A 24034-nucleotide genomic window follows, 5' to 3' on the forward strand; every position below is an offset into this window, starting at 1 on the left:
TCCCTAAGTAAGGCTACATCTCCAGCTCCCCTGGAGGCAAGTCTGGGAAGTGGAGGGAACCAGGTGATGGGCTTGTTCCCCCCTTTCTGTAACCCTTACCCCGATCCCCATAAAGGGCATTGGAATTCGAAATCCATAATGGTGCGCATTGGGTTGAATCCTCCCCAGTTGCGTCAGCCCCAGACACACACTCCAAAGAGACAGAGGACAAGCAGGTACAAAGCAGTGTTTACTAAAGGCACAAAGTGGGGAGCCTGGGGGGAGCTGCTCTTCCAGCAGTGACCCCACGCTCTAACTTGAACCCAGCGCCCCCTCTTCCAGCCACCCCCGCCCTCACACCACCCGGTAGAGAGCTGTTAGCACCAAAGGGGGGTGGGGGTGCCAGGCTGGAGGACAGACTTGTTGCCATCTGAGTCCCAGAAAGGCAGGCCTGGGCACTCCCTGGACCAGTCGCTGCCTCAGAAAAGGAACTTCCTGAGCCCCCTGCTCCAACATGTCCTCTTTCACCGGCAGGGGTGGGGATCAGACTCAGAAGATGAGACACCCCCCCACCCCACCCAGGACCTCCTCTTACCTCTAGCACACCCATCCCCTCCCTTCCCCTCATGATTTCACCTCCAGGAGCCAGGCTGAAGGCCTGTTCCTGTCCAACCCCATCAAGAGGGCTGTCCCTGGGGAGTACTGAGCCAGGCGGGGGGGCTTCTCCTGACCCCACAGGCTGCCAAGCAGGCACTAAGTCCAAACAGGGGGCCGACAGGTAGGAGTGAGGCAGGCCAGTTTGCTACCTCACACACAAGTGCAGCCCAAAGGGTGGGAGGGAGGCGGCCCCGGGCCTCCCAGCCCCCAGGCCTGCCCCCGTTCCCCAGCATGGCGGCAGCCAGGGTCACAGCACGTCGCCCTCCTCCATGCTGAAGCTGCTCCGGCGGCTACTGGCCTTGGAGGCCTCGGGGGACATGGTGGAGAAGAGAGGGTCGGAGGCCAGCGGTAGCAGTGAGTCGTCCAGGAGCATGAGGTCCAGATCCTTCTTGGACAGGTTGGGAAACGGGGAGCTGTGCTCTGGCCCCAAAGGTTCGGGGTAGCCTGGGGGCCCTTCATCGCCCCCGCCCCCAAAGCTCAGGTCGTGGCTGAAGTCCAGGTGGTGGAATGGGGAGGGTGGCTGAGGTGGCTGGGCCGGCAGGGGCAGCGAGGCCTGGGGGGGCAGAGCCGGCAGTGGCTCAGGATCCGGGACCTCGGCCTCCAACAGCAGGGCCTCCCCCGGGCCCTCATCACTGGGCAGCTCCTGCTTCACCACCTGCTGGGCCAGCTCGGCCATATTCACGCCCGATGGGGAGGTGATGGGGAGGCCGCGCACCTGAGCCTGCATCTCGAGCTCCTGCAAGGTAAGGCAGAGAGAGGGCTGGGGGCACACACTCATGGGCCCCAGCCGCCCTTCCCCGGGGCCCCCCCGCCGCAGTCCCTTGCCCTTCCCCTGGCTGCACCCAAGACCACAAAATGGCTCCACTGGAAGCAAGTATAGGCTTCTAGAGTCTAGACCAGTATTTTTTTCAAACTACAAGTCACAACTCATTAGCGGGTTGTGAAACCACTGTAGTGCCTCTTGACCAGCTCACCCTCTATTTTTTTTTTTTAATTGAAATAGACTTGCCTAGACTAGACCAGAATAGAAATTACCAGAATGCACTGCATCTATTAAGAAGGAGGGTTCTGTCATGAAACTTTGATTTTTCACTTGGAGTGTGGCTCTGTGTGCTGGATTGTAATGTCAATGGTATTACCTCCTATGAGAAATAGAAAAGTTTAAAAGCTGCCATGCAACCGCCCTTTGTGTAGATGAGCAGCCTCAGATCCAAAGAGGACAGAGGCCCTGAGCACAGCCAAGACTAGAACCTTCCGCTCCAGATGGTAGGAGTGACTCTCCCAAGCCTTCTGTAGTTTCTCTCCAGCGGTGAGACTTAGCATTCCAAATAATTCCAGCTCTCTGCCTTCCACAGGAGGTAGGCTTGCACTTCCCTGCCCTCTTGAGGTTAAGTGTAGGCATGTACTTGCATTGATTAAGGAAACGTGAGCCGGGGCGACAAGTGTCACCATAAGAGCTACGTGGCTGGGCGCCTGGGTGGCCCAGTCCCTTAAGCATCCTGACTCTTGATTTGGGCTCAGGTCATGATCTCACGGTTGGTGGGATTGAGCCCCATGTTGGGCTCTGCGCTGACAGCGTGGAGCCTGCTTGGGATTCTCTCGCTCTCTGCCCCTCCCTCACGCGCATGCACGCGCGCTTTCTCTCTCTCTCTCTCTCCCACTCAAAATAAATAAATAAATAAATAAATAAATTCTAAATGAGGGTCTCACAGAACAGAATCTCTAGCTGGTGTTGCTTAACGTTGCTGAGGATTGCTCGTTAGCCAGGGTTCCTTCCATTCTCATTCCTCCAACTCCGGAAGTATAAGCCCTGCCCCTCCCCCCCCCGGGGGCGGAGCCAGGCCCGCGGCAGGAGCCAGAACTCCTCCAGAAGTCCAAGGGCAGGGGCCGGACCTGGATGCGGAGCAAGAGCTGCTTGTTGGTCATTTCCAGGCGCCGAGAGTGGGTCTCCAGCTCCCGGGACTTCTGTAGGTCCTTCTGCATCCTCCGGATGTAATCGACCGAGGCCTTGAGGATGGTGCCCTTGTTCCAGCGCACGTCCCTGCGGGCCAGGCAGAATCACACGTGCAGGCTCAGCGGGAGGAAGGAAAACCCCGCTTTGGTTCCAGAAGCCGATGCCACAGGTCTCCCAACTTTGCCCACGGAACCCCAGACGCGCCCCGCCCCCATCTGTGGAGAAGGCCGTGCTCCCATCTGAACAGGACAGACCCTCGCGGGTGACTCTTGCCAGTGCCCACCCGGTAATTCCAGGGAAGCAAGCAATGCCGAGCGGCCTCCTTCCCCGGGCCTTCCATTCTGGGCCGCCCAAACCCACGTCAGTTCTCAACTCTCTGGACCCCTCCAAGCCAGTCCAAAAGCCCTCACCAAACGATCCCAGCATGACACCTCCTCCAGGAAGCCCCCACCCCTGCCTCACTTCTGGGATTTTGCTCCTCCGTCTGGAGCTGTCCTGATAAGGGAGGGATCTTTTTTTCCCAAATAGATGATAAGCTCTCAGAAGGGAGCAACCGAGGGATTCTCTTCCCAGCCCTTGCCCTGGGCAACCAGGTCAGCCGCTGCTGCCCCGCCCCCAGCCCCTAGCGTCGCCCGCCGCCACCCCCTGTCCCTTAGAAACTGCTCACAGGTCGTTGGCCTTGGGGATCAGCATTCCCAGCTCCTTGATGCGGTCATTGATGTTGAACCTCCGCCTCCTTTCAACTAAAGGTAACAAATCCCGGAGGGAGCAATTAGAAGGATGGGACCCCATGGGAGAAGGGTCCGCCCGGCCCAAGGAGGGGTGACTTGGTCCTTCTGGGAAGTAATGGGTGAGGAAGGGAATGGGATCACTATGGGAAGGAGGGGCCCAGTGCAGATGGATACAACCCAGTGGCTCTGCGAGGCAGCAAAGCCGGCTGGGGGTAGGAGTCTCCGCCCACATGACCCAGAACACCTTCCCTGGTTTCCCAGGCTGCACACCCTAAAGACAACAATACGACATGATAAACCCATTCACTCTGAAGTGCTGGGGATTTCATGAATGTCTCTTCTCCGGAGCCCCTCTCCCACCCCCATCTCCCAAAGAGGGCCAGTGGGAGGAAGGCAGGGCTGAACCCACCAGTCATCCCAGCGCAGATTTAAGGTCTTGTGTACAACCCAGGCAGGTCAGAGTGGCTTTTTTTTTTTTAATTAATAAAACATTTTCAATTAAAAAATTTAAAGCCCCAGTGAGGGCTCGGGTCCAGGTGGCTTTTTGGGTAGCTCAGGTGAGAGTGAGGAGGAGGGAGGCAGGGAGCAGGAACCCAGGGGGTGGGGGTGGGGGGTGTGGGGGGCTCACTTAAGTTGTGATTGTCTTTCTTCTGCCGCTCCTTGGCCAGGGCCCGGCTCTCAGCATCTGGAGGCCAGGGAAAGGAGAGAGGAGCTGAGAGGGAGGGAGAAGGACAGGGAGGAGTAGGGAGCCAGGGCACAGGCAGGCAGGGAGGTGGTACCTGTAAGCTCTCGCTTCTGGGTCAGGTCAGCGGGGCAGGAGCTGCTGGTGACGCCCACCAGGGAAGCTGTGACCTGGGGGTCACCACTGTACACGTTCAGGTGGCTGCTAGACAGGGGCAACTGTGGGGTGAGGTGGGGAGAGGGACCCGGTGAGCAGTCCCCTCTCCACAGGGGCCCCTGCCCAGGGCCCATCATCCCAGGAACAGCCTTTCTTTCCCAGGGACGCCCAGGGGAGGCTGTACTGATGTTCCCCGGCCACGCTTTCAGCTCACAGGGTCTACAGCCAGCACCAGGATGTCAAAGCTCCACCCTGGGCCTCTTCACTGGGCAATTCTACTGGAAGTCTGTAGGGTTGGGAACTAAATAAGGTGTGGCCCCTGCCCTCCAGGAGCCACCAGCCTAGTGGCTAGAATCCTTGCAGAGTGATCAGACCAGGTAACAGCCCTAAGGGCCGACAGGGGAGGGGATGAAGTCGTCCCAGGCATTTGGAAGCCCAGGGGAGGAGCACCTAATCTGTTTTGGAGTTTCTGGAAAGTTTCTGGAGGGCATGGAACTTGAATTGAGTCCTGAGCAAAGAAGTGAGGAAAGGCTGGACTGGCAGGGGGACGGCTGAGCAAAGACGCGGGGCTGGACAGACAGAGTTGGGGCAGGGGGGGGGGGGCTGTCACAAGTAGAAGCTTGAGCTGCAAGAGTAGACAGCGTGATGTGGGCAGGGCGGGAGATACACCCTGGAGTTCTAGATTCGACTTGCAAAGACCCTGGCATATTGCAATGGGCAGCCAGTAGGGGGATAAACAGAGGCCTGGCAGGGACAGACTTGAGTTCTGGAATGATCACCCCAGCTCCTGCCACAGGAACACACAGAGCAAATCACAGGTCCAGAACCCTAGGTGGGCACACAGGTGCCCTACCAGATACCCGGCCTAAAGGGACCGGACACTTGTGCAGTCTGGCTTTCTCTCTCTCCCCAGCCTTCCCTGCTCTGCTGGCAGTAGGTTTCAGACCCAACTGGCCCTGACCAGTTCCTGCTAAGCCACTGGGCAATGTCACCAGGGCAGTGGGGATTAAGGACTGACTCTGACTTCCCACTGAAAGATTTGGGGGCTTCCCCTCAGTGTCCTAAGCTGGGGCCAGGATCAGGGTCATAGGGTCAGGCCCAAGGAGCAGGACCAAGCAGCTGAGGTTCAGGACCTCCCAAAAAGGGGTGGGGACACCCACAATTCCACCTGTTCCGTGTAAACGTGTCACCCTGTGCGGAGCTAGCCCCCAATTTCCTGCCTTATCTCATTTTCCCACAATCCCGTGGGTAGACGGCATCACCCCCATTTTGCTGCTGAGAAAACTGGCGTTCAGAACAGTTAAGGGACTTCCCAAGGTCACAGCCACAGCCAGAAGCTAGGCCTCTTGATTCTAAGGCTGGCTTCTTCCCATCTGCTTCTTCACCCCTGTCCAGGAGGCCCAGAGAGCATTCACACTCCAGGAGGCTGCTGGAGGGAGGGGACAAAGCCAGCCCCCTATCACTTGTCCCGTGGAGTGAGGGACACAGGCCTGTGCCCGCTGGGCCCTAGGCTTTGCAAAAGAGGGATGTCCCAGATCCCAAAGGAACTCATCAGCTCAGGGCCACACTGCTCCCCTCCAGGAATGCTTTCCCTGCTCTGCTGAGGCCCGGCACCAGTCCCTCCTGCCCCCTCCCCTAGCCCCACCCAGGAAGCCTTCCCAACTGCCCAGCCGCCACTCCCCACTGAAGCCCGCCTCGTGCACACAGGCTAGACACGTCTCTCTGGATTCATAATTCTGCTCAGCCTTGGGCTCTGGTCACGTGATTTGATGGAGGCGCCTGTCATCTGCAGCAAGATGGCTCTGCCTGGGGCCGGGGGTCGGGGAGGGGGGCGGGGAGCCCTGTCTCTAGTTCTGTCCAGGCTCAGAGCCACTGTAGAACCTCTACCTTCTCCCTCTGACACACCCACCCCACCCTGGCCAGCAGTACCGTGTTGGGCATCTGAGTTTCAGGATTGATGAAGCCCAGGACGTCATCCAGACACATAATGTTGTCGATGACATCAAACTGAAAGAGAAAAGTCCGTCTGGGGAGGGCCCACTGGGAGAAAAGTACAGGGAAGGGGCACCGGGACAGCCACTGATCTGAAGGGACCTTGGAGCCCACCTCACTCAACTGGCTCATCTTGGGTGGAGTGAAGGAAAAAGGTTCAGAGAGAGGATGAGTTGTCCAGGTCCCACAGGCCTCAAGGCCAAGGCCAGGGCTCTTCCCAAAGAGCCAAGTTGCCCCAGGGAGATTCCTTTATATACCCTCCGTCTGGACATGGCTTTGCAGGTGTGCTGGGCCTTCCAGTAGGAGGGTCCTGTTTCTCCCTAGTCAAGCTTTCAAAAGTAGGGGCGAGGCTTTTCCTATGAGACTAGGGCTCCCTGAGGTCAGGACTTTGTCTCCCCCTCAGACTGAGGCTCCCTCAGGACAGGGCTGTGTCTCCCCCCTCAGATTGGGGCTCCCTGAGGGCAGAACTGTGTCTCCCCTGCTCACACTCGGGTCCCTGAGGCAGGGCTGTGTCTCCCCCGCTCAGACTGGGGTCCCTGAGAGAGCAGGACCTCCCCCTCAGACTGGGAGGGACCCTGACAGCAGCACCTTGCCCTTGCCATTAGACCAGGAGTCCCAGGAGCATAGCACCTGGCACCAGCTCTGCTCATGGCAGCCCCTGGCCGGCTTCTCACTCACCTCCCTCTCGGGGTTGGAGCCAATGTGCAACATGGCCATGGGGCTGTTGGGAGCACTGTTGCCGGCTGAGGAGGACATCACGTGTCCGGCCCGCACCCCCGGGGAGGCAGCCGGCAGGGGCTTCGGGGAGCCCTGGGCGGGGCTGATGTGGGCGGCGAACTTGTTCCCGTAGGTCTCGGACAGGTACTCCCGCACCTTCTGGTCCCGGGACTGCTGCAGGTGGTAGGAGGTAGGGTTCTCCAGGTAGGACTGCACCTGGGAGGGGGGAGAAGGCAAAGGTTCTAGGGCTCCTAGAAGCAGGGTGGGAGGGGACAGGCCCCACCTGGGGACACGCCCTACCTTCAGGACCTCCCCAGGCACAGGTGGCGGAGACTGGAAGTGGACGGGGGTGTTGATGGCCGGGGTGGGCGGCCCACCCAGCTGCTGCTGCTGCTGCTGCTGCTGCTGCTGCTGCTGCATGTAATGCATGACGGCCTGCTGCTGCATGCGCTCCCGCTGTTCCTCCTGCTGTACCTGCTCCCGCATGAGCTGCATCCGCAGCCCGATGCGCGACGCCATGGCGGCCACTGGCACTGGCTCCCTGTGGGCAGGGGGAGGGGGGCAAGCCTGTGAGGCACGCGTCCTCTTCGGAGCCCCGGGTCTTGGGGAACTGGGGAGGCCAGGTGGAGGGGGTCGCACCCGTTGTACAGGAGCAGACACTGAGGCCCAGAAAGGAGAAAGGATTTGCCGAAGGCCACCAAGCAGGAGAGTGACGGAGCCGAGACTTGAACCCAAGTGTCCTGGTTCCTGGGCCAGAAATGGAGACCCTCTTTTCTTTGTTCTTTGCAGCTGGTCGACCCCAAAAGGTTGGAGCCGACCTTGACTCCTCTCTTTCTATCACACCGCATCCTGGCAGATCTGACCTCCACCTGCCTGCCCCATGCGGGCCCAGCCTGGACCTTGCCTTATCTGGCTTCCTCAAAAAAGCCTCCCAATGTCCAGACACCCTCCTCTCTTGCCCCACAACATTCTACTTGCAACTCAGGAATCAGGGGGATCCTGTTCAACCTAAGTCAGATCTCGTCCCTCCGTCTGCTCAGAACCGTCCATGGCTCCCGCTTCACTCGGAGTAAAACCTGAAGTTCCACCCTAAAAGGCTCTCTGTGATCTGTCTGCACATCATGGGCCCCTCTGACCCCATCTTCCCCTACTTTCTCACTTGTTCCGCCTGATCCAGCCACACCCGCCAGCCTCAAACACCTCACGCTCCCACCCCCTGGGCCTTTGCACTGAGATGCCCCTCGGTCTGGGATGCCCCTCCCCCAGACACCACTCATTCCTTCACCTCCTCCAAGGCTCAAATGTGACCTTACAGAGACCTTCCGTGACTAACCTGTTTGAAACTGCCAAATTCCTCCCGCCCTCCCCCCTCCATTCCCTATGCCCCTTCCTTCTTTGTGTTACTCCATAACACTTATCATCATCTTAAATATTATGCATTTTTGCTGGGTTCTTTCATTCAATGTCTATCTCTCACTAGGAATGCAAACTCCCCTGAGGGCAGGCATTTTGTCTGTCTTGTTCACTGCTCTGCCTTCAGCTTTTAGCCCAGGGCCTGGAACACGTAGTTGTTCCACCAACGTGCACGGAATGATTACTATTTATGAAGCAGGCACTGGCAGTGCGGCGACAAGCTAACTGTAGTCCCTGAGCTCAGGGAGTCTACGGTCCAGTGAATGTTATAACCCGGGGCCTGCAACAGTCCAGGGAGGGCTTCCTCCACCTAGTGTGTCGGCCCTGATCGTTGACGGGTCACAGTAGGATGGGGGGCTAAGGCCCCCAGGCCTGGTGAGGAAGCAGGGAGGAAAAGACAGAGTGAGTCCTGTAGCTGGGCCCATTCTGTCCCTAGCTCACCGAGGGACCCTGGCAACCTCCCTTCTCCTCTCAGCCTCTGTCTCCCTGTGCACAAAATGAAAAGGTTGGACCAAATGATTTCTAAGCCCCACCGCCCCGCTAAAACACTCCCTGAAAGGTGCAAAGCCCCCAGGGATCCCCAACTCCATAAAGGTTCTGGCGGAGGGTCCCATCTCCGGGGTCTTTGCAAGAGGCAGTACGACTTCGTGGTTGAGCGAGCATGAGCAAACAGGGCAGACGCGAGCTTAAATCCCAGCTTTGCCGCTTCGCTGTGTGACCTTAGGCAAGTCACTTAACCTCTCTGAGCTTCCGCGTCCTCATCTGTAAACAGTTTCTACTTCAGAAGATTGAGGGGCATGTTAAATGAAGATAATGTGTCTTGCACAGTGCGTGGCACTTGGTAGGCGGAGTGGGTGAGTGAAGAAGAATCACACGAGGCTGGCAGGGTCAGCTGTAGTGTAGACCAGAGGCCAGAGCTGCACCCCAGGATCCTGAGAATGAGACCCAGAGCTCTGAGAGGGGAGGGTAGCAAAAGAAAGCAGCATAGCCTAATGCCAGACATGAACTCAGTCGGCATTAGTGGAAGGTACTGGCAAATATTCAGCGAAAATCACTGGATCATGGACATAATAATAATTTGCATCTATTTGAGCATTTCCTGGGCGCTGGGCACTGTTCCAAGCACTTTAACCTCAAACAGCCCCATGAGGCAGCCTTGGTTATTATTCTCCTTTTACGGATAAGGAGAAACTAGAGGCCCAGGGAAGTTACGTGTCTGACAGAGACAGAGGTGGGACCCCAACCGGTTTGGTTCCCCAGCCCGTGTGGGCAGGGGTTGGGGATGGGCGGGGGCGGAGGGGACTGCTGTGTCTGTGCAGAGCTGGGAAGCAGCCTGGCCCCCGTTGCACGTCTGGTTGGCCCGGGGCCAGGAATGGAGCCCAAGCCACATGACCCCCAACTCAGGGCTCCCTCTACCACCATGCGTACTCAGGGACCCTTACTCACCTTCCTTCCTCCCTTCTCTGCCCCACCCCCGCCACCCGGCCAGGAATTAGCGAAGGGGCTGCCTTAGCCCCAAGCGTCTCTCCAGCTCCCAACAGGACCGTCCCCAAGGAGAAAAGAGCAGTCACCACCAACCCCCCCCCTGCCGCTCCCCCCTTTCTCTGTCCTGCAGCAGGGATACAGCTGCTGCCTCCACCCCCTTCCCGTGCTCCTAAAGAGTGGTAGCCTGTCTTCCCCATCACCAACTCCCCACCCCACCCCACCCCACCCCCTCCCCCCCCCCTCCCTGCACTGCAGCCCTGCAGACCTCCCGGGCTCCAACCCCAGCCCGGCCCGCTGCCCGCAGCTGCACGCCCTGCACCCCTGCATGCTCACCCACGCAGCACTGGGGAGCCTACCCCTCGGGAACAATCTGACTTCAGTTGGTCCCTGCTGGGGGGCGGGGGGAGCGGCACGGGGCCTGGCAGTGCCAGCCGGCACGGGGAGGACTGGGGGAGAACGAGCCCCTTGTTGCTCCGACAAAGGGCTGGGTGCCCGTCCCAGGCTGAGCCAGAGCTGGCTCTGCTACAGGAGAACCTGGGCTAAGTTCGGCTCGGCCTCTCACTGGCTGCGCCAGCCTCAGTCTGCTCATTTGTGAAATGGAGGCAGGAAGAGCCTCCTGGGAGGGGGATGTCGGAGAATGGTGACCCGCGAGGCGTCTGGGCGGTGAAAGGTGCTTGTAGCCTTAGCCTGTCCACTGTCCTCTGACAGAGGGTGGCTCGAAAACCGGCAGAGTGAGCCTTCCCCTTCCCCCACCCCCGTTGTCAAAGCTGTCACCCCAGTCACAGGGCTGCTTCCTCCCTCCGTGTCCCAGCCTCCTCCCCGGACCCTGCCTGGGTCACTCTGACTCTGAGCCTGGCCTGGGTGGGACGGGGACAGGGCTAAGGGAGGGACTTGAGGGGATCTGAGGGCAGACAGGGGTGGCCCATATAGCCCCTGGGCATGCTAACCACTCCCTGCCCAGCCCTCAAGCACACCTGCTCACTCTCAAAGCCATTCATAAGCAACCCCCACCCCGCGGCGGTGCCCAGTCTGGCAGGGAAGAACTGGGAGTAGGGACACAGGAGAACCAAAAAATGACCCCCGAACCCTCCCCACCATTTGACCTCCAGATCCACCAGGCCTGGGAAGGGGTCCACCATTCATGCATTCGGTAACACCAGGGGCCTGGAGTGCCTGCTGTCTGCAGACACCAGGGCTACGTGCCTCCCTGAAGAATCTTCTCCCCTGCCCCCACCCCCGAGTAACACCCTCCTCCTGAGGGGTTAGGTCATGAGACAGAGCCCCACATCAGGCTCTGTGCTGACAGTGTGGAGCCTGCTTCGGATTTTCTCTCTCCCTCTCTCTCTCTCTCTCTGTCCCTCCCCAGCTCGTGCTCTCTCTCTCACTCTCAATGAATAAATAAATAAACAAACTAAAAAAAAAAAAAGATCTCAAAGATAGAGCATTGAGTTGAAAAAGGAAACCTCAGAATTAAACGCAGAGCCTGAGCCCATTTAGACAGGGCGTAGGTAAACATACAGAACAGATTAGGGAAGGATCAGAAGGTTTCTTGAATGCCTGCCCTGGGTCAGGGATGGTCTATGTGCTTTCGCAGGTCAACTCATCCATTCTTCACAACAACCCTATGAGGTACCTACTATCATTGCCCCCCAGCTTCCAGGGAGGAAACCGAGGCACAGAGAGGTGAAATCACTTGCCCAAGGTTACACAGCTGTTAAGCAGCACGATGGACACAACCCAGGCTGCCTGGTTCACAACCACTCTTGAACTTCTATTCTGGGCTCCCCCAACGCCCCCCCCCCCGCCCCCCGCCACAAATGTTCAGAGCAGTCACCTTTGGGGTAGGGAGTAGTAAACAGGGATTTTTTTCTAGTCTCTCATTCTTACTTTTTTTGTTGTTGTTACATTTATTTATTTTTGAGAGACAGAGAGAGACAGCGTGAGCAGGGGAGGGACAGAGAGAGGGAGATACAGAATCAGAAGAAGGTTCCAGGTTGTCAGCATAGAGCCCGACACGGGGCTCGAACCCACGAACCGTTTGATCATGACCTGAGCCGAAGTCGGACGCTTAACCAACTGAGCCACCCAGGTGCCCCACTCTCATTCTGACTTTTGAAGCACTTAAGTCTTACAGGGTGGCTGTGTGCTACTTGTGTGATTCTTTTACTACAGGGGGCAAAGAAAGCAGGCAGCTTCCAGCATTTGTGAGGAGCCCGACTTGCTTCCAGTCACATGCAAAGGTACAGTTCCCTCGGTGCCACCCAGAGCCTGGCCCGAGCCCTGCCCTCCTCAATGCGATGGTTGTTAGGCCAGCCGAGGACCCTGGGTGAAGACGCCAAGTGGCCACCGGCGGGTCAGAAGTCACATGCCAGTTGGAGCTGAAGGGCCAGGACCCGGGGTCCAGCTCACTTCCCATTACAGCCCCAGACGTGCGCCTTCAGAGGGAGCGTGATCACGCAGCACCCCTCAGATTGCTCTTCGCTGAGCCGGGACCCCTCCGTTAATTGTGGGGCCTGACCTTCCCTGGGGATTTTTCTGCCTTCCAGGCGATCCTTGAAACCTTGGAACAGGAAGGGGCCCCCGGGGGGCTCAGTCGGCTGAGCATCCGACTTCGGCTCTGGTCATGATCTCACGGTTTGTGAGTTCAAGCCTCACGTCGGACTCACTGCTGTCAGCACAGAACCCGCTTCGGATCCTTTGTCCCTCTCTCTCTCTGCCCCTCCCCTGCTCACACTCTGTCTCTCAAAAATAAACAAAAAAACGTTAAATGATAAATAAAAATAAAACTTGGAGCAGGAAGCAGAAAGCATACACCCCATGACTCAGCAACGTCATTCCGAAGTGAATGCCCAACAGAAAAGCATCCATGTGTTCACCGGAGGACACGCGCTAGAACGTTCTCAGCAGCACTACCGGAAAACACCAGATGTCCATCAGCAGGGAAATGGAGAAGGGAGCTGCGGTACACCACCACTGGAATGCTACTTGGGAATGAATGACGGTGAGCCCACTATTGCTACACACGGCACAGACGCCTCTTGCAGACAATGTTAAACAAAAGGAGCCACAAAAATGCGTACGGCACCTTCAATGTCTATGAAGTTCAAACGCAGGCAAGACACATCTCCTGTGTCAGGATACCAGATGGTCAAATAAATTCTGTGGTATTCTTCCTGGTGGATTGTTTTGTTTACAGTGAGTAACATGGGGATATGTCAGGTGACAAAAAGTAGGATGCAAAGTTGTATATAAAATTTGATCGGGGGCGCCTGGGTGGCTCAGTCAGTTGAGCGCCTGACTTCAGCTCAGGTCATGATCTCACAGTTCACAAGTTCAAGCCCCACGTCAGGCTCCCTGCTGTCAGCACAGACCCTGCTTCAGATCCTCTGTCCCCCCTCTCTCTGCCCCTCCCCTGCTTACTCTCTCTGTCTCAAATAAACATTTTTTAAAAATCTGATCATCACCATGTACAAATACGCGTAGAAAAACCTCTGGGGAGGAAATATATAAGAGTATCATGGACTTCTTTTGGTGATGCAATCATGAGTGATTTTCTTTTTACTTTCTGGAATGTTATTCTTTTTCTATAATGAACACGTATGTGTTTCTAATCAGGAAAAAATATCTTATACTAATAATTAGAAATACGCTTATGCTGTACTTACTATAGACGATGTGTGTTCGAAGCGCCTTTTATTTCATTATCACAATTACTTCATGACCTGAGTACCAGTATTCTCCCACCCCCCACCCCTTCCCACTTTACAGATGAGGAAACAGACACAGAGAGGTTGTGTTACTTGCCGGAGGTCACAGAGCTAATGAGTGGGGAGGCTGGACCCTGGGGTTTTGAGTTAGGCCCCTCTGTCCTGGACTTGGGGGTAGGAGTTGCCACATTTTATTTTAGGGATTCCCACTGAAGAAGTCCCCTACAATCAAAGGGTTTCACTAGCTGATCTCTTTTGCCCAGCCCAGGGGCTATAGGGTGTCTGGGACGATGGAATGGTCTGGAATCCCCAAACACGAGCAGAGAAAACTCTGCCCTTCCTCAAAGGGCAGAGATAATTTCCTGTATTCCCAGAAAAACACATGTCTGGTGGCTGAAACAACAAAGAATGGGAGCCCAAAGGCCGGGATGCCTGTTTAAGCCATTTATTACTTTCTGGGCCTCTGTGGTCGGAAGAAGCTTTCTTCTGATCCAGGCTGTTACAAACTAGCAGTTGGGCGGGAGCTGCCCCATGGAGTTGGAGGGAAATCAAACCAACCACTAAAGGAAGGCCTCCTGAGCAGGTGCTGAGGCTCCCGGAGGCAGGGGGAAGGACCCCGTGACCTCTTGCGTAACCTTTCAGCCTTGGGAAGGGAAGAGAGGGGAAGATTCCAGGCCCGGGTTTGTTTTGTCTTCTCTGAGCTCCCTCTGGCAGAGGCAGTGGCAAAGGAAGGCCTGATGAATGAGGATGTGCACCACGATCCCCGTGCCTTGGGCCGTGGCCATTGGAAATTACCAAGGTGGTCACGGGTCCCTGCAGGGCCTGGGGGTCATCAACTGGCCTGAACTCAAAGAGAACTAGGGGTGGGAGGATGTCATAAGATTCCCAGGAGCAGCCTGCCCGCAAGATGCTGTGAGAACTTGGCATCCGAAGGCGTGGATGTGAGTCCCCGCCTCGGGCCTGACTCAGTGTCTTAGCCTAGCCTCAGTCTTCCCATCAATCAAGTGGGGCTTACCAGCTGGAGCCACCTCTCCCAGAACATTTGGGATCTAAGTTGGGATGCTGGGTATAGAAACCTCTGGCAAGGGCAGAGGAGACATGGGCAGGGGAGAGATGTCACCACTTTGTCACTGTTCACCGTCCCTTTGTCCATGCCTGTCTAGGGCATCCCTGAACTGTCTTCTCTTACTGCTCCTCTTAAGTTTCTTTTGAGAAAAGGGACACACACACACACACACACACACATACACACACACACAACATATCAAGACCCCTATGGGACTAGGGCAGGAAGGCCTTGGGCCAGCTTTTATAAGATTTTCTTTTCCAAAGCTTGTATATCACATAATTCACTGCAGTGCTATGGGAGAGACAGGTGGGTAATAATGATCCTAATTCCAGGTTTTAAGAGACCAGGAGTGGATAGAGCACTTAGCAAAGTGCCCAGCACACTGGAGATACTTCATAATTCAGGTGGTTTGTCTGAATCTGGCCCAGTGGTTCTCTACATGTCATGAGAGGCCAAAGTGGGGCCCTCCTGCTTCCTCCAGTACTGAAAAAGAGAAAATGGAAACCACACTCACCGTGGGTAAGTGTCCACTGTTTGATCAGAAGGTATCTGGTACCAGGAGCAAGAATGAGGTTGGTGGTCCACGCTTTTAACATTTTTATCTTAAGGTTTTGGCCTTTTCCCCTTTATTGAGATGTCCTTTATCCCAGCAAAATGCACAGGTTTAAAGTGTAAGGCTTGATGCATTTTTACAAGTGTGTATGTCTGTGTAATCACCATCTAGACCAAAATGGAGAACGTTGTCTGGGGCACCTGGGTGGCGCAGTCGGTTAAGCGTCCGACTTCAGCCAGGTCACGATCTCGCGGTCCGTGAGTTCGAGCCCCGCATCAGGCTCTGGGCTGATGGCTCGGAGCCTGGAGCCTGTTTCCGATTCTGTGTCTCCCTCTTTCTCTGCCCCTCCCCCGTTCATGCTCTGTCTCTCTCTGTCCCAAAAATAAATAAACGTTGAAAAAAAAAAAATTTTTAATAAAAAAAATGGAGAACGTTGTCATCACCCGGGAAAGCTCCCTCCAGGACCCTCCCCTAGAGGGAACGTCTGGTCTCACCTCCATCCCCTGGCTTGAGTGCCCCCCCCCCCCCCCCCGCCGCCTTGGACAGACATAAAGACTATTATGTAGGATGTGGTTCTCCCTGTCTCTCATGCAACATAATCACTCTGCCAAGTGCCAAGCCTCGGCACAGGCTGGCCAGTCCTCTGTTTGTGATCAGTAAAGACGGGGAACAAACAGTGGAGGAAACTAAAGCTCCAAAAGGGTGGTCTGCACGGAGCACCTGAGTGGCGGCACAGTCAAACTCAAACCCAGGATGTACTTGACTCTGGCATGCCGAGAGCCTGCCTCTAGGGAACCCACCGCAGGAGGCTGCAGGGCTGGTGGGGGGAGGGGGGAATAGGGGCTTGTTTTTAAATCTCTGAATAGGGGCAGGAGGCGGGGAGGAGGGAAAGGAAGGAGAGAGGAGATGAAGGGCAGCCACAGCTCCTGGCCTGCTCAGTGGCCGCCCGTGCCTGCAGCTCGGGCCCATCAGCCCCACGTCCCAGCGCACATCCCACAGGAAAGGGTGGGAGCTGGTGCCTCCTGGCTGGCCCGCCTGTTGGCCCGGGGCAAGGCACGGCAGTTGTGCAGCAAATGGAGAGCCTTCAAAGGCCATCCCAGACCAGAGAGGCGCCAATCCTGTCCCAAAGGCACCAGCCGGACCCTGGCATGAAGCCTGCCCCAGGAAGACTGCCACTGAGGGACGTGTAACTGGGAAGCATGGAGAGAAGAAACTAGAAAGGTCCTAGTCTGCCCTTGTGTTATGCACAGATACAGCCCAGCCACACATGCAGACCCTCTGTCTGCCTGTCTCTCTCTCTCTCCTCTCTCTCTCTCTCTCTCTCTCTCACACACACACACACACACACACGCACACACATGGTCATATCCCTCACTCCGCCCCCTCAGTGAGCAGCTGTCTCTCTCCTCTCTTTCCCTGGCTCCCCTGTCCCCATCTCGTCTGGCAGACACTTGGTCCATTTGAGCATCCTGCCTGTGGCTACACTGCTTTGTTCTCCAATTGTTTCCTGGCCACCTACCAGTCTCTGCAGGTACAAAGAAGCTTCCAGAGAAATCAGCTTTCTTTTTTTTTTCCTTTTTTTTTTTTTTTTTAATTTTAAGTGTATTTATTTTGAGAGAGACAGAGATAGCGCAGGTGGGGGAGGGGCACAGAGAGAGAGAGGAAGAGAGAATCCCAAGCAGGCTCCATGCTGTTCAGTGCAGAGCCCGATGACGTAGGGCTCAAACCCACAAAACCGTGAGATCATGACCTAAGCCGAAACCAAGAGTCTGACACTTAACCAACTGAGCCACGCATGCACACCAAATGTTTATTGATTTTTGAGAGAGAGAAAGAGAAAGAGAGAGCGAGCGCACACAAGTGGGGGAGGGGCAGAGAGAGATCTGAATCAGGCTCCAGGCTATTAGCAGAGAACTCAGTGAACCTCAAGACCATGACCTGAGCCCAAGTCAGATGCTTAACTGAGTGAGCCACGCAGGTGCACCCCAGAAGTCAGCGTTCTTCTTCTGAACCTCTACCCCATCCCACCCATCGGAATTCCCAGAACAAGACTCAGGGCCCCAGAATGCTGCTTGCCCAGTGACCCAAGGCATGCTCAATTATCACCTGTTCTCTCACTCAGCAAACACTCCTGAGTCCCTACTCTGGACAGGGCACTGAGCTAAGCATGTGACCCACATCAGATTATTTGTCCCTCACAAACATCTCATAGGACAAATAGCATCTCTGGCAGATAAGAAAACCAAGACTCAGAAAGGTTAAGTGACTTGTCCAAGGTCACATAGCGAGAACACAGTGAGGTGGGCATGCAAGCCCGGGTCTCTCTGAGGTGCATGACCACCACCGGTTTCTTTCCTGGGGAAGAAACCAGGGGCCAAGAGCAAAGGTCCACGTAGGTGGATTATTGTCCCCCTAAACTCCCAGCACTGCCCCATGCCCCCGCCCGCAGTTATCCTCAGTGAATCTTACAAAGGATTCCCAGAGAGGCCTGCACACCCCTCCCAGAAGCCCCCAAATGCAGGCCAGACCCCACCCGCCTGCAGAAAACTCTCTTTGCTCAATAGCTAAGGCTGATCCACTCCCAGGGGCTCAAGAGACTAAGGTGAGAGATCGGATCTCATGGAGGCAGTTACCATGGGCCATGAGGGGACAATGGGGGGAGGGAGAGAGTATATCAAGCTGACTGGAGAGAAACACGATTACATGGACAGAGGTCTGGCCTGGACTGCAGCAGGGGCAGGAGGGGCCCCCCAGATCCAAAGGGGGCCAAAAGTCCAGGGCACAGACTCAAGATTGGGACGCCAAGGGTCCCAAGCCCCTGACCTCCCCTGCCCACACTAGCCAGCCCATCCCCCTCTCCCTGTTGAAGGAAGACCAGCTGACCTTCTGTTGGGTGCTAGGTCAGCCCTCAGCAAGGAAGATGAGACCTGACGGTTTTGACGCCTGGGAATGAGTCTCTTCCAAAAGGGCTCCTTCAGCCCTGAACCAAAGCGTCCGACGCTTCCCAAGGGCACAGTGGGATTAGAAGACCTGCATTTGGCTGTCCCACGGCCCAGCTGTGAGCTCAGGCGGGTCCTGCCCCTCGCTGGGCCTTGGACCCTGGCTGATACCATGAGAGGGCAGGACGGGATCCCTGGCAGGTCCCTTCCTGCTCTGTCCGGGCACCCTGAGGCTCCGGGCCGTGTGGACACAGCCAAGGCCAAGTGCCCACGGAGCCAGCCTGCGGGGCCGGGAGCGGGAGAGCCAGGTACCGCTCCTCACTCTCACTCCCACTGCTGCCGCACACACACGAACTCCCCCTCCAGGCCTGTGGCAGCCTTGGGGGTCCGGCCTCTGCTTTTCTTTCTGCTCAGGAGACAGCAGTCCCACCCACCCGCACACCCTAGCGCTCTGCCCTCAACGCGGGCAAGGAAGGCTCTGTGACTCCGGGTGGGAGAGGATGCAGGCAAGGGGCAGCATGCGGGGAGCACACGGAGTGGCTCCCGCCTCCCATCCGAATCCGAACCCCTGCCCTCCCTGCCCTAGGCCCGGGCCCACGGCACGCCCGACCCACCAGCTCTGGCTCTGGCCCCTGCTCTTGGGGGGGCTTCTTCTGCATCCTTGCCGCCCCAGCCCCACCCCAGCCTCTCCAATGCCCCGTGGCTTGGCTTGTATGCCACAAACGAAGCACCGTTCGGCTTCCTCTTCGAGAGCTGAATCGGCCTCTGACTACTTTGGAAACAATCTCTTTGTAACTGAAGTGTCCAGTGAGGCAGTGGCAGAGGGGACGGGAAAGGAAAGAAGGAAGGAAAACACCTACGAGTGTGGCCACGGCGTGAATGTACAGAGAGGGTGGCCTCTAGTCTCCCAGGTACAAAGCAACGGGAGGTCATTATTATCTGTACTGAGTGCTTCCTATGCACCAGGCACTGTTCTGAGTTGAAATATATTTCTGATTTAATCCTCAAAGTAAGCCCACCCACCTGTGAGGAAGTAGCAATATAGCCCCCATTTTAGAGAGAGAGCAACTGAGGCACAGAGAGGCTGACCATCTGCCTGAGGTCACACAGCTGGTAGGGGTCTAGAAGTCTGCACACCCAGCCTCTGGCCCAGGCTCGTGAGTGCATGGACCATGGCAGTGTGCTAGATGCCCGTTTGAGGAGTCTGTCTGGAAAGGGCCTGAGCAGGCAGGTGATGGCAAACCCATTCGTGATGGGGGGCCCTGGGGCAGGCAGGTGAGACAGGATGCCAGCCTCATTCAGCTTTTGTCCCTCCGGAACTATCCCCCATTCAGTCCCTGCCTGGCTTTGCCACTCACCAGCTGTGTGACCCGGGACAGGAACTTAATCTCCCAGAGCCTCAGTTTCCGCATCTGTAACACCGGATGGTGATAATGCCACCTCCCTCAGAGTAGGTAAAGGAGGGATCAAGGAGCTCAAGTGTGTGATGCTCCTGGCACCTAGGGGGTGGCCCATGAGTGTTAGTTCCCCAGCTAGGTGAGCAGTGCCAATCTGGCTGGAGTTTAGATGGGACAGGGCCTTATTAGGCCTCACCACTCAAAGCAGGACCCCCAGGCATCACCTCCCCTGGGAGCTGGTTAGAAATGCAGGCTCTCTCAGGCCAGCCCGGACTCACTGAATCAGAATCGGCTTCTTCACATAGCATTCTAGGAGATCTGATGGGGGAAGTCATTTGCAGTCTTCTGGGGGCTTGGTCACCTGGTTCCAAGTATAAAAGTGGGTGACGGGTGGAGACAGTGAGGAGGTGCAGGCCCCTGGCGGGAAGACATACTTGCAGGGACAGCAGGGCTCTCTTGAGCCCCACGGTGACCCTGAGCGCACAGCCCTGATTCTCGGGGCCAGGAGCCAAGGTGGAGGCAGGATCACAGGGCTCAGGGCTCCGGGCTGGCTGTGCATTTAACTCATTGCTGTGTGATGTATAGAAGGCAGGGGGCGTGCCGAAGCCCCTGCAGGCGGCCTAGGAGACCTTACTGCCTTAGCCTTGCTCTCACCTGCCTAAGCCCCAAATCCATCTGAGCAACGAGAAGCTTGAGTCCTGCTCTCTTAAGGTTGACCAGGACCCACATCCCTGTCAACTGCAGTAATTGGTCACCTGCAATGTGCCTGCTGACCACCCCCCCACCGGCCCAAGCATGAAATCTACCACTCCAGGTTGCTGGGTGAAGCTCGGACTTCAGGGTCCCCCCAGAGGCAGCAACACACAGTGGAGGCCATGCCCATTTCTGACGCACACACTCTCGTAGGGCAACCGCAAAGCCCACCCTCTGTCCCACCACACAGCTTCAGGTGGGGGCGGGACCCCTGTCCACCCTGTCCACAGATGGGTAATGGCTCTCACCTCTACACCTCCACGTTCAGTTCAGAAACACACACCCTACTGACCTCTTTCGCCACCGCAGACTGGACTGCCAGGGGCCCCCAGGCTCATGCGGGCTCCAAAGAAAGCCTAAAACGTGGGGCCAGAACCTCAAGCAGGCCTAGGATGCCCAAGAAAGACCCATAGATTAGGGGGATGAGTTGGGGCTGCTGCAGGGTATGTGATGTCATGGGTTCTGGAAAGGCCCTTGGCCCCAAAATATCTCCACTCTGGGTCCGGAAATCCCTCCCAACGCTCTAAGAGTCCCTGCTGGGAGAGGCTGTCCCCTGAAGGCCTTGTAGCTCACAGCTCCAGAGAGGGAGAGGCAACTGACAGTTGGCTTGAGGGTGGTGAGAGATGGGCAGGGGAGGGTGCGTGCGGACAGACCATCATCTCGCCAGGGTGTCCTGATCAAGGGCTCTGAGCTCCAGCCAGGAGGGGGCACTCTGTCCCCCAACACCAGAAGGCTGGCTTCCTAGAAGCCAGCACCTCTTGGCTGGGAAGGGGGTCCAGCAAGGGGAGGGACATGAAGCACCCCCACCCCGCATGCCAGGGGAAGTCAAGTCCCAACCCAACTGTCCCCTCGAGGGAGGCAAAGTGCTAGTGACCAGGAGGGGGCAGGAGCCCTGAGAGAAGCGAGGTGGGGGACAGGAGGGGAATTAACCAGGTTCCAAAATAGCACGGCTGGTTCTGCCTCGCTTCACCCTGTGCAATGTCTGGCAGCTTCTGCTTTCGGTCTGACTCACACCCGGTGGAGGCAGGACAGGGCAGCCGGCGGCGCAGACAGAGGCCGCGGGACAGCCACAGACCTTCCTCGGCTCACTACAGGCACCTACCCCGCTGGCCCTCCTCCCCTGCCCGTGCCCCAGGCTGGGCTTCTGGGGACACGAGTGGGGCACAAAACCAGGGGTTCCCTCGCCTGGGTCCTGTCCCAGCCCTTGCCCACCCCAGGGCCTCCCCGGTGCTGGCAGCCGCCCCAGACCCCAAACTCAGCTTCACCTCTGTCCTGCCCGGGGACACTCCAGTTGGCCCCTCCACCCCTCCTCCAACTGGCAGATGCCCCGCCAGCCAGCCTCGCCCCCCACAAGTGAAATGTCCTCAGTGGCGACTCCACCCTGACTACCTACGGAGGAGTAAGCTTCGTGCCCCTGCCCCGTCCCTGCCACACACGCAGGTATGGGAGGGACACCCCAGTCTCACTCTCCGGATTCGCACAGCAGCTTGCCTAACTTTTGTTTCTGTCCTCAAATGCAAGAAGCACCCTGCCGTCAGCGGGGCAGAGAGAGAGGAACCAAATGCCCTGGATTTTGTGCCTGTTGGGATGGGGGAGGGGCACACCCCTCCTCTCTCCCCCTTTCGTGATCTCCCAACCACCGCGTCCTGTGCCTCCCCAGCTTCCCTCCTGGGGAGGTGAGACGCCTCATACCTCCACTCTGGACCAAAGTCGCTTAAGCTCCAACCCGAGCCACCCAACGAAAGCCTCATCATAAAGTCCACCTCTGGGGCCCACGCCAACGGCATCTGTCCTCCCGGCCCTCACACCAGTGCACCAGCCCCAAGAGCGCAGCCACCTTTCTCTGCAAGCGGGGCAGGTGCATGGCAGACGAGGAGAGAATGTCAAAGGTCGTGAGGTTGGCCATCACGGGCGGACGAGCTCCTGCGGCCCACCCTGACACCTGCGCCCCGACCAAACCTGGAGGGAAAGGCGGAGGGTGGCGGCTGGAGAGAGAGGTCAAGGAGCCGAGGCTCTGGCAGGCCCACCTGCCGCCCGGCGCCCCACCGGGCCCAGCACCTGCCCCCTGCTCGCCTCCTGCCCTCCCCCCACCACCACCCCCAAGCCTTACCTACGCACCACTTCCCTCTCTTAACTCTTCCCATGCCCTCAGCCCCATAAGGCTTCGGACCGCTGTGCGAATCTGCACGGTGGGAGCAGGAGTCAGCAGGGAGGAGGCCCCTCTCCAGGAAGCAGGCGCCGGGCAGAGCCCTCACCAGGGACACAGAAGGATGCCCTTGAATAAAATGCCCCCCCTCCCATTGCCCCGCAAATTGCATCCTGTTCCTCATAGAGACACAGAGGGAGGGCACCAGAAGACAACCACGTGGCAGCCATGGGGCCAGTGGCCCCAGGAGGGGAAGAGGCAGGGGCATTGAGAAAAAGGAAAAGGAAGTCAGAGAAACCGCTACAATCACAGTCTCAGGATGCTGGGGCTGGGAGGGGACTCAAAGGTGGCTCCAGGCTCCGTGCCACCCAGCACATCCGTCCCGCCCTCTGGGAGCGGACGGAGCCCAGAGAAGTGCACTTGCCTTGGACGGGGCCTGGAAATGGCTGCCGGTGTCTGACCTACAGGAAGGACCTCGTGTGTGCTGGGTCCCTTTCCTCTGCTGTGAGTGCCTGGAGGGATCCTAACAGCTTCCTCTGCCACACAGTAGGAGCTCCTTAAGTATCTGTTGAACACAACGAAGGTGGCCCTGGCGACTGGCTCCAGGGGGCAGGGTCTGCCCGGGGCAGCTGAGAGTGGCAGCTTCGTGGGCCTGGAGACAGCGTCCCTTCGTGGGCGCTAGGGACACGGGGCTTGACAAGAGGCATACTCCAAGGGACTCCCAGGCCTGGGTTCGGTGGGTGCTGCTGAGGCCATCAGGGCTCCGGCCACACCCCCTGCCAGCTGCTGGCACCCGCTTCCATGTCAGAGCCAGCATCCCGTCTTCCCCCAGCAGCTCTTAGCCAGAGACCTTGCAGGGCTAGTGAAGAGACACCCATTCCCTCACCCCACTTCGTCCCGGGGTTCTACAGGGGCCCCCAGTGAGCCCGAGCCTCAGATGTCACAGCAGTCACCTGCTCCCAAACACACATTTTCTTGGCTTCCTTCCCTTCCCTGTCTATCCAACCCCACCTATCCTACCCCACTGCGGGTTCTTCCTGGGGTCACCTCCCAAGTAAACTACCTGTACCCACATCCTTGTCTCAGCCAGTGGGCCCTGAGGAGGAGGTTAGGACCTGTAACGGAGCAGCTTAGATAGAAAGGCCAGTAAAAGGACCAGCCTGAGAGCCTAGCCACCGGGAGAGACTGGCTGCAGTGGCCAACCGTGCACCTAGAACTTTCCCGCCTGTTAGGGGTAAGACCTCCCTCGGAAGCAGAGTTGGCAAGATGGAGCGAAGAAACGAGGATGCGCCAGCGTCTGGCACATTCTATGACAAAGAAGCATCCATTCCAGGGGTGGTCGTGCCAACACGTGGTTACTGGTGGCAAATGCCAAGAGGGCTCGGGGCCCTGCATTGCCCCCCAACCCCGGGACGGACCAAAGACGGAGCTAGAGAACTCCAGCATTCCAGAACCTCGACAGGCCCATTCATTCGATAGCACAGCTGTGATGTTCCATGCTAAGAACTATGCACTGGGGACACCCGGGGTCGGGGGGGCCACTTTGATACCACACTAAGAGCTTGTCTTTCCAGGCTCGGAGAGCTGAACGTTCCAGATGTGTCCCTTACTGTCCGTGCAGCGTTCAGCAACTCACTTCACTTCACGGGGCCTTGGCGTCCTCATGTGCAAAATGCTGAGAATGGCCGTCTTGGAGAATTTCCG

At 57.4% G+C, this 24034-nt stretch overlaps 1 protein-coding gene across 4 annotated transcripts in view; it reads right to left on the reverse strand.

Moving 5' to 3' along the window:
- Positions 1 to 216: 216 nt before the first annotated feature.
- Positions 217 to 24034, reverse strand: part of TFEB (transcription factor EB) — a 54322-nt gene continuing 30504 nt past the window's right edge. For 2 of the 4 annotated variants that reach the window (XM_045498167.1, XM_045498165.1), the window contains exons 2-9: positions 7169 to 7409; positions 6830 to 7084; positions 6089 to 6166; positions 4101 to 4221; positions 3950 to 4006; positions 3258 to 3333; positions 2530 to 2677; positions 217 to 1372 (exon numbers count right to left, since the gene is read on the reverse strand). In XM_045498167.1, coding sequence (XP_045354123.1) covers positions 884 to 1372; positions 2530 to 2677; positions 3258 to 3333; positions 3950 to 4006; positions 4101 to 4221; positions 6089 to 6166; positions 6830 to 7084; positions 7169 to 7387 — 1443 coding nt within the window. In that variant the 5' untranslated portion in view covers positions 7388 to 7409 and the 3' untranslated portion in view covers positions 217 to 883. Of the gene's footprint in view, positions 1373 to 2529; positions 2678 to 3257; positions 3334 to 3949; positions 4007 to 4100; positions 4222 to 6088; positions 6167 to 6829; positions 7085 to 7168; positions 7410 to 22294; positions 22466 to 24034 lie in introns of those variants that run through there. The other 2 variants (XM_045498164.1, XM_045498166.1) reach the window with 2 other exon arrangements.

This window comes from Leopardus geoffroyi, chromosome B2 (assembly GCF_018350155.1).
Source record: "Leopardus geoffroyi isolate Oge1 chromosome B2, O.geoffroyi_Oge1_pat1.0, whole genome shotgun sequence".
Lineage (NCBI taxonomy): Eukaryota > Metazoa > Chordata > Mammalia > Carnivora > Felidae > Leopardus > Leopardus geoffroyi.